Below are 10,485 nucleotides of genomic sequence, written 5' to 3'. Positions count from 1 at the left end.
TCCCCTTCTCTTCTCAAGATACATTGATGGTAAAGTTTTTTTGAGAAAATAACCCTAAATCATATAAGCCACAAGCTCCCAATTTTGTATTTTTATTTTTTTAACTAATGGATCACAGTAAGTTTTCAGGTATTTTTGTAGATATGCATATTGATGATACATGCTTTCTTGTTTAATATGGGTCCTTAGATCAAGTGCAGAATATTTATTGTAACTTTGTAGACCACAGATTAAATCTTTGAAATCCGAGGATCCCTCAGGCATACCAGTGAAAAGCAGGCTTCATTGAAAAAGCAACAACCAGGAACATTTAAAATGAACCATTTATTAAATCAAACTGTTATTTTAACAGTTACATAAGTTACAGAGCATGTTTAAGTCAAAAGATTTCACAAGGAAAAAAAAAAATTAAACTTTTATTATGCAGGCAAAAATAGTACCACACAATATGTACCTGGAGGGAAGAAGGGAAAGGGAATCTCTAAACATTCAAATAAGGCCATAATTATTTAAAAACAACAATAAAACAATAATAAAAACCCCCAAAGATCCATTTTCCTTTCAGTGTGTTCAGTGCTGCTAACTATATGTACCTTTAGTGTACAGATGTAATCGAGGCAGTGATATCTTGATAGCTAGGTTTAATGTTTTAAAACACTATCAGAAGTGGAGTAAGGCTCATTAGTACATACAGCTGCCCTTGGAATGTCAATCTCAGTTGCCTTCATTAACTTAAAATTCACAAAGTGCACAGTTAAGATATGCCAAAAAATTGAAACTGCTACTCTACCAACAGCTGCCCATGCTTAATACTTAGTGGTCTATTGGAACAAAGTACGTTCTTTCAAAAAAGATGTGTAAGAAAAGCCACTGTAAAACATTTAGTTTCAAAGATGCACTAGGAGCTTTTTGTAAACTGAAAAGTAGAAAAACATGGATTAATTATGTAAAGAAAAGAATACAAAAAACACTAGAAATGACCATCAAACTTTCAAAGAACAAGCACCACAATGGACATTAGCATTCGATTTTGCAGTGTACAGCAATGTAATAACTTTACTCTAACCAATCCACTTCATCAAATTCTGAATCATCTTCTGAATCACTGTATTCCACAGCAATGCGACGAGAAAGTATAGTAGCAACATCATTCTCAATGCGCTCATGTTTAGCTTCTTGTTCACGTTGCTCTTCAACTTTGCGTAGCTGAATACCTAAAGAACGTCAAATCACAAACATGTTACTCTCCTCCTTTATCATTATACAAAGTATTTCGCTCATGATTCACAAAATGTTTTGCAAGCAAAAATGAAGGCTGAGGACCTTGTCCTCCTCAGATAGAAGTTCTCTGTCAAGCTTTTAAAGAGAGGAATGTCAGAATTGCAATGGCACACTAGATCATCAGTCCTCCCACCATAATATCCTGCTTCTGATTTCCCATTAAAAATACACCCACATTTTCAGTACCACCCTAAGTGATTAAGCCATTTTACTATTTACATTTCCAGACACTTTCCATACTCTCTCTTCATGATTTCAATTAAGAGTTATAGCTATTTGAGTATCCTAACAAGACAGGACTTCTTGTAACCCAGTTTTGATCGTGTAGTGATCTGGTTTGGGATAAAGTATTACTCAAAGATCAAACACAAAGGAGAAATAACACATACCGACAGTATGAGAAAGTTAAATCCAGTTACTTAGTTAAAAATATGAGAGAGATTATATATTTTGGTTTTATACTCATGACACCACAGACTGCCACAGTCTAAATATAACCTACGTCCTCTACTTAATGCTCTCTGCTGTCAACTGACAGGCAACGCAAGCACAGGTCCTTAGGTGGAATTTAAGCTGTGGTAACTTGAGCCTTTGTTTCTTGTGCAAGACTTGGTCAAAAGCGTTTTCAGGAATCACCTGAATTATACCAGCAGGCTCTCCTTTATTAGGTTTTTTGCTGACATTCTCTACCAATGTTCACGCACCACTGCTGTACTCAACTTTGTTGATACTTCTTTAGATTCAATGACGTTATCAATTCATGTGCATACGGATGCTTTAAAAATATTCTGAATTAGTATTATAGCCTATCTACTGATATTACAGTACCATACAGATTCTGTACTGTGTTGTAGGTGCAGGGGAAAACCAGAAGAATGTAGTACTCGAAACATTTGAGAAAGATTAACTATTCAGAGGTACCACGCAGTCAAACAGCAGCACTCACAGTACAGAGAGGATTTTTCTGGCCATAGGCACATAAGCTGAAAGGTACAGCTTGTACATACAGCTCCTCGCTAATCATCAGGAAAACATTGCCCTGCACCTCTGCCATTCACTTGCACTCTGCCAGCGTGGCACCTTGCAATGTAAAGACTGCTCCACTGCTGCGCTGAGACATGCCAAGATTAGATATTTAACAGCTTCAAGTCTTAAGCAACGATTTCTGAATGTCATTTATATGTTGTTGTAATACACTGATATATGATAAAAATTCCAAAGCCAATTGATCTGTTCTGCTTTTATCTAACAGTCTGTGAAAAACAATGTTTTTGTCTTCTACACCATCTGTAGGTTATCAGAAATAGCTACATTTTCAGGTAAACAGAAATGAAGAGATAATCTCCACAGATCATCTATAAACACATGTACTTTGTTTTTTTAAATCTAACTTCCACAGAGAACCAGTTTTGCCATCCAAACTAAACATCTGATAAGTGCAATTACAACTTGAAAAAAATCTGTCTACTTGGCAATGCGTACGCTGTAAAGACTAGAAAGCAGAAACAGACTTAAGATGCATTCCTCTAAACTAACTTCTTACACATGTGAAATACTCCATCTCTCAAAGCTCGTATGTATTTAGCAAGTTTCTGAGACCGTTCTTTTTGCCCCTTAATAGCCAAACATTACCTTTCCGTATTGCTTCCAGCAGAACGCTTCTAGCATCACTGATTACAGGAAGAGTTGAAGGATGGCGTTTGGGTTCAGGAGCAGGAACCACTTGGGATGGTGGAGATGGAGGCATTAGGGGGGCATGAGGGCCAGGGACAATGGTTGTGGGAGGAGGGTGCAGAACAGGAGGAGGGTGAGAAAGGGCTGCAACTGTGACAGGAGAGGAGGGTCGGATGCCAGGAGGCGGCAAGGGAGGAGGTGGGGGTGGTGGAGGAAGTCCCTGTACTTCAGCTTGTGGAGGAACTGGGTGAACCGGTACAGCTTCGCACACTTGGGCAGCTCTAGTGACAGGAGGAGAGGGTTGTGCTAGGGGAGGAGCAACTGGAGGTGGAGCTGGATGTAGGACTCCAGGAGCTATCTGGAGAGGAGCTGGCGGAGGTGGCACAGCCGGGGCCTGCAGAGCAGCTGTGGGAGGGGGTGGGGGAGGTGGGACTGGGGGCGGAGGGGTGGAAGTCATTGCAGCTCTTAATGATGAAGTTGACAAAGCAGATGGAAGAGGTGGTGGTGGTGGAGGAGGAGGAGTGGGGCTCACAAACACTGGTGTTCTGCCTGTTGCTGGTGACTGAGGACGATTTTCTACCAAGCCAGTAGTAGAACTGAAACAGGACAAAGTTATTAGAGCTGGAGAGTGGGGGAAAAAGAAAAAAAAAAAAAAATATAGATTCACTTCTGCAACTTAAGAATATTGAATGCTGGGCATCAAAGAGCATTATGTACTATGATGATTTCAAGGTATTCATACGTCATATACAAGGAAATCTAATTCTCAGTATGGAGAATGCATCAGTCTTCCAACAGACCTTTGCTCAAATTCAGCTATTAACCGAGTTTATGCTCTTATACAAACCTGCATCTTTATCAGAGGTTTCCTATACTAGTGTAATTCTCCCCTCCCATCCCTAAGTAAATCCAAATTCTTTTTTTGAAGTAAGGGAACTAGTGGTTAATTAACTGCTTTGATTCACAGAACTTTAAAAACAAAAAAAACCAGTACAAGCAATGAGGATGAGTTACATTTGAAATACATACTTAAGGTTTGGTGACAAGATGAGTGAGGCTAATATCAAACGTCATCAATTCTATGTACAGAGAGGTATATTTATATGCTAGATACTCATTATAGTGCAATGAATAAGTGAATTGAAGAAAACCAAAGGGAACAGTAAAATTATTTTCCTGAAAGACCACTAGAGGATTTCTTTCAGCTGTTGTGGAAAATTAATCTAAAGAGTTATGCATTTCTCTGTATAATCTCCTGAACAGTAAAAAGACATTCTTTTCAAGAGGCTAACATTTTGCTGATGTAACAACCATATCTGAATTAACTGTCCTCTATTCCAAGTTGTATGTACCTGACCATAAAGTAAGATTTTTGGGTATAAAAGAACAGAGGAGTGACAACCAGGTCCTCACTCTAGAAAATACTCTCAGTATGTATCCAGTTCTGGAAAGGCACAGAGAAATAGAAAATAAAAACATTTGGGGGGAAAAAAAAAAAAAAAAAGCACTTGCAATTTAGCAAATGTGAACAATATATAGTTTTGACAGCTGACTGTCTTACTGCGATATATTCTTCCTTTCATGTAGGCTGAAACACAGCTCAGTTACACAAATTTCAGATTTCCAAATTTCCAAAATTCCAAAGCTAAATCCCGAGATTCCAACATCCTTCACAGAAACATTTTCCATACAGTTATCTGTCTTGTCATTTAACTCGGAAGGCGACATAGTCGCAATATTAATGGCAAGGTGAGGCCTGTCTCCACAATGGCACCCTACAGGGTTTAGATGCTGACCTTTCTCTCCAACTCCTGCATGGCCCTGCAGCTGCAGACACGTCAGGGCTGCGGACTGACATAGCCCCTAGGACGTGTGTACTGCCTGGGCTGCATGGAAATAATACTAATGACTATTAGTGGGGTGGTAGAAAACTAAAACTCCCCAATAAATCTGCGTGTGGCTTGACCACTTCGTACCTAACACAAGGAGGCACAGGTTTCACATCTCCTGCTCCATGCATTGGAGGTGGTGGTGGTGGTTCATGTGGTCTGACCAACACTCGCTCCTCGGCTCTGTTCAGAAGTTCAGACATCTGGCTATAGGGTAATGCAGAAAGCGAATACGATCCATCCATATGGTCCACATACGCTTGAGATCTGTAGGAAAATAGTGAAAAATGATCCAATGTAACCTTTAGTAAAAGTAAGTATTAGTGCCCTCAGCTACTGTTCTATACTTTAGTTTGATTTCTGAATTCAAGTATCTTCTCTGCACCAATGTTGCACATAGTACTTCATGGCTTTTTAATAATTTATCCCACTTTCCATGCCATTGCTTCTAGCAGCTCAAGGGTTTAATAATTTTGACAGGTATATCAGACAATTTCTACAGTATGTGTGTGATCTTAGTGTTTATTAGTCACATTATTTTGAGTTAAGTAAACATAGCAATACAATCAGAAATACACATATACCAGAGTGTATTATGAAACAGACATTATACTCAGTAATTGTTTCCGCTCCTCAGTCTCTACATATATGCAACCATGTTCTTTTATAACATTCATGAAACATCCATCGATGTTAGAATGGTAGAAGTTACAACTGAATAATTTAGCTGAACTTCTGTCAGAGCATCTATATTCCAATACATACAGAGAACTCACTACTTTAAACCTAATACTTTGTAGCCATACAATGGATATAAGGAAGATAATCCAACTATCTATTATTGAGTAGTAGCAGTAAATAAAGATGATTCAACTTACTTGTTAATGACAACTTTAGACACACCTCAAGGACCTGATCAGTTAGGAAATTTTAATTAACTACTCAATTAAAGATTTAAAAAAAAATTATCTTTTAAATTCAGGGGAAATGTGTTTGCAGAACACTTTCCAACAAGTAAAGCAATACTCTACATTTCCACATACCGCCACCACTGTAGTATCTAAGCCTATTAAATTCTTTGGGGGTGAAGTTCTTACATTGTTATTCAAAAACACAGTGCTGTTTTGTATCTGAACAACATGCTCTGCACATATAGTGCTCCCAAGCACTACAGTATTATTCATAATTGCATTACTGGTACTGAGATAATCAAGGTTTAGGCCAGGGTCCTGGATACAAAAGGAGTCCTGCAACAAGTGTGTCTAATGTGGAATCTGATGTACAACACAACAGAAGGACAGCAGGAAAGACGATGTGTCTGCCAACGACTTAACACAGCAGTTTACAAAGATAAGATACTATAAAGTTGTTCCCAGAAAAATGCTAATCACCATTACTTGAGTTGTACTCTACTAAGTGAAATGCACTGAGACCATTCTTACTTTCTGAATTGAGCTAAGTTTTCTACAAGCAAGTTTTTCCATTTTTCGGACAGCTAACACTATCTCCTAGAGTTGTCATAATTATCCACTGTCACTATTAAGTTTGTTTGAAGGCCTTACAAAGCTAAACAAAATACTCTCTTACGGTGCGCTTTCGGCCAGCAAAGGATAGGGGAAAAATGTAACTATTTTTTGGAGGATAATGAATACTTTTTAATTAAAAAAACCCCAGTCCCCAAAAAACATACCCCCAAAACCCCTAGTATTACTTGTCAGCCTTCTTTCCTATCAGATGTTTCTTGACTGGTAAAATGGACTTGGTTTTGCACAAACACCAGAAGCGTAAACACAGCAGGTGTTTACCATGTGAAATGCTACTTTTAGCCACCAGCAAATACGTGCTGTGAAATGAGAATCCAACAGGTTGGATTTTGTAATAGACTATAACCAGAAATGTCAATCAAATCTTGGATTTGCTCAAGAGTAAAGAGAAGCTCAGTGTTCTCATTTGAGTTTCAAGTGGACATTTGTTCACATCACACCCACCATATAGTCTTGGCAGTGTCTGCTTAAGAAAAATCAAGAGACTGGAATAACAAGGATTTTGTAGGTCAAGACTGGAATGTAGTGACACACCTGGGTGCAAGCTTGCAACAGTGACACTACACCTTCAAGCAGCAGACGACAACACATCCTCAAGGATACAATGAATTCCAAGGATAATATTCCAAGGATATTCTCTTAAAAATAACAAGATAATAACTACTCCTTTAAGGACACACTGACCAAGTATTTTAAAACTGAGTTTTGACTGAGCTAAATCAATGATTTCCAGTGCATTTCAAGAATAGCAGTAGCATCTCATCATTTACCATTTCTCAAGCATGTTCACTATGTAGTGTGAATATCTGTACTTAATAAAGGATAGAAAAAATAAAAAGAAACCTTGATTCAAAATGTGAAGCTGGGCCATTAGCAACTTCAATGTGCTTATGTAAGAGGTTAGCATCATCTTCTGCGAGCTCCGGACCTTGGGCTAACTTCTGCCACTCTCTCCGTCTGTCATGAGGTGCCCTTGGCACTTTTTCTGGTTCATGAGGGCGATCTAGATTTTTCTGCTGTAGGAGAGTTGTGCAAACAAAACTGACAACTAAGACAGTGTTTTTTAATAAGTTGCATTTAAACATCAGCCACAAAATAATGAGAAACAATCCCAATTCAAGTGCAAGAAAATTTACTTCCAGTCTAAATATGGTATGTAAACCAAAAAAACTTGTAAGAGGCAGAAACTTCAGTCTAGTGGATAATTAGCTGAATAATACAGAGAAAAATAACTGTATAAGTAGCTTTTTATTCCAAGCTTGAAATGAAATTATGAATCCGATATATTTACTGTCTCTATGTATGAAATACACAGAATAATGGTGAAACAAAAAAGTAGCATTACCTTTGCAAAAGTGTTTAATTTTAAGAAAATATAAACAAAGTGCTCTATTCCTACTAATTTCTTTCTAGTTTAAACATATCTATTAGAACGTCATTCAAGCTTTTTCACCTTTAAGACTGTCAGAATTTTGTATTATAAAAAAGTGTTCCAGTGAAATTCTTTATTCTTGGTGTAGTCCTCCTTTTTTCTCCTTTTTGAGTCATTGCTAGAAGACTTACAAGTTTTGGCAAACCTGCTGTTAGTTACATTAAGACAGCATGAAAGCTCTAGGCCCTTCTATATTATTTCACTATTATTATTATTATTAAATATTTATTTGTTAAAGTTGATGGAATTGAATGAATACAAGTAGTTTTAGTTGAATGAAGATGACTCTGTAAAGTTTGGATTGTTATTAATTGCATAATCAAAAAAATACCCTATCTGCAAGTAAACCCTTTCCAGGAAGAAACAATCAGAAGCTATATAAAGCTAACATATATACCTTCTGCTTCCTCTTTTCTTTTCTTTTGTCCTCGGTGTCCTGCAACATTTTTTCCTTCCACAGATCAAAGAAGTATGAAGGATTGGTATAAAACTTCAAACCCTCTTTTCCATCATCCCTGAAATACAATGACGCAAACAGGGCATACTATTTATTTGACAACACATGAATCCAAACATTAAGGCAAAGGAAAGGCATATTAAGGAACACCTAGTATCTCAGACCCAGAAATATTTTACTGAAGAACATTAAAAAGACGAACATTGACCTCCTGTGCCATCATTCTTTACTATCTTTCCTTGTATTCAAGGTCCTGATTTTAGAAAAGTAACTTTAATGCAAGCTGTAGATAAAAAAGAGTATCATAAATCAGAGAACTCCCATTCCAGTGACTCAAATCTTGCTCTTAAAATAATGAGCAAATTTGTGTGGCTGCTCGTGTTCAACTACTGATTCAAATTGACTTTGGGACAGTAAACAACATTCATTTCCACTAAAGACCTTTCTTTCTACACACTTAACTGCTTGTTTTCTTCACTTCGCATCCAAGAGTATTACACAGTTTAAAAAATACAGATAATAAAAATGGCTTTTTCTTACCATTGTTACATTGGGGTAAAATTTGAGTAAAGTGGAGTAAAGTTTTAATGCTTATAATGTCTTCTGCTGCCTTTATGACTTCAGCAGCTTCACAGTTTTCTAGTGTGGCTCCTTAAAATATTCAAGTGCTGCTCAATATCCGCAAGGTGCCTGGATATAGCATCTCTATTACATAAAATGAGCTAGAAATTGGTTTTGATTAATTTTATTTCACTAACCTGTAAGGGGTGAGAATGTTAAGTGGAGGAGGCTGTTCACAAATGTCGTAAGTTTCTTGCAAAGGAATAGGCAGAGTTTTGCGGTCAAACAGTTGCTGATCTTGAATTGTGGAACTCCGGAAAGCTTTCCTCATTGTAATGTCCTGCAGTGACACTGAAAGGGGATATTGCCATTAAAAAAACCCAGCAAAGATAGCTTATTTGGATTAATCTGGAATTGCTTAATGCTGGTTAGAATATAAATATTAAGCATTACTACTAGTATCTTATGCATTTTACAGCAAATATAAATTCATCTAGCACTACTGCCACGGCAAGATATTGTCAGATTATGTGAAAAACATGCTTGTAATGTTCTAGCATGTTATCCTCTATTTAGGTTCACAAGGAAATTTTTGCTCACCTGGACAGATATCAGAACTCTGTCTCTCCAAAGCAGTTCAACAAATTGCTTACTGTAGCTATAAAATATCATTCTGTAGTTCAGAAGTACCTAATAACATTTACCAACTCCATTTCACCGTCCTTTTGGTACTAAAAAATTACTCTCTATCTTGAGGTATAGATTTTACCTCTATACTATCAGCAAGCCAAACTTTGCATTCTTTGCATGTAGGTAGCAGTTCCACTGAAGGCCCAGTGAGATGCCAAACCAGCAAATCACTTACACTACTGATATCAGCAAGTTTTAATGGTTTTATGTTCCAACACATGAAACTAGTCAAATGGTTTTTAATCAGACTGTTTAATCAAGGTGAGACTTCTCTGTTTAATTCAGGTGAGACACCTTGAGTTTTTAAGCACAGTAGTTAGGAATAATCAATTATCTTTGTGTAAGACTCAAAGGAAAACAACACTAGGTGAACACAATAGATTAAACAGTGATTTGAAATATATTGACTCACTGCTGTTAAAGCCCATATACCTTTTTCTATTTCACAATCATTAAAATTTAGGAAAAGATTCATGGAAAAGTGACCACAACTGATGAAACTTGCACTTTTAATTCTGGAAACAGCGTACCTGTTCAGTCTCATATTTCTCTCCCTCCCTGATCTTCAGTTACTACATCTGTGAAGTGCAGGTGTGTCTCGACTAACTTTGCAGCCAGCGTTAGACTTCCACTAGACAAAGCACCGGCCCTTTTCACTGGTTTGGGCTTTTTTTTTTTTTTTTTTTTTTAAATCACAAACAATACTGAAAACAGTTTTAAGACATACTAGCAAAGAGAGTATTTTCAGCACATGCACTTTATCTTTAAATAATTATGTTTATTTTATACAAACAGATCGATAGTACTGCCTCTTTACTCAAGATGAGAGGACACCCTCCCCTCCCATATCACTAGACCCTTCGGCAACAATTTTTTAAGAGAGTGCATCTGTTTAAGCTGAAAGCTGCATTTTACTCTGGTTCCTGTAACACATACAAGTGTACACATACATATGTA

The 10,485-nt window shown here is 37.2% G+C and overlaps 1 protein-coding gene across 3 annotated transcripts in view; it reads right to left on the bottom strand.

Moving 5' to 3' along the window:
- Positions 1 to 305: 305 nt before the first annotated feature.
- The window catches only part of WASF1 (WASP family member 1), a 94,339-nt gene continuing 84,159 nt past the window's right edge, over positions 306 to 10,485 (bottom strand). For 2 of the 3 annotated variants that reach the window (XM_050894092.1, XM_050894094.1), the window contains exons 4-9: positions 9,036 to 9,189; positions 8,218 to 8,335; positions 7,232 to 7,404; positions 4,932 to 5,111; positions 2,914 to 3,551; positions 306 to 1,214 (exon numbers count right to left, since the gene is read on the bottom strand). In XM_050894092.1, the coding sequence (XP_050750049.1) occupies positions 1,057 to 1,214; positions 2,914 to 3,551; positions 4,932 to 5,111; positions 7,232 to 7,404; positions 8,218 to 8,335; positions 9,036 to 9,189 (1,421 nt within the window). In that variant the 3' untranslated portion in view covers positions 306 to 1,056. The remainder of the gene's footprint in view (positions 1,215 to 2,913; positions 3,552 to 4,931; positions 5,112 to 7,231; positions 7,405 to 8,217; positions 8,336 to 9,035; positions 9,190 to 10,485) is intronic. The other variant, XM_050894093.1, reaches the window with a different exon arrangement.

This window comes from Gymnogyps californianus, chromosome 3 (genome assembly GCF_018139145.2).
Source record: "Gymnogyps californianus isolate 813 chromosome 3, ASM1813914v2, whole genome shotgun sequence".
Classification (NCBI taxonomy): domain Eukaryota; kingdom Metazoa; phylum Chordata; class Aves; order Accipitriformes; family Cathartidae; genus Gymnogyps; species Gymnogyps californianus.
The sequence above is the reverse complement of the archived record's forward strand: the minus strand, read 5'-3'. Positions and strand labels throughout refer to the sequence as shown.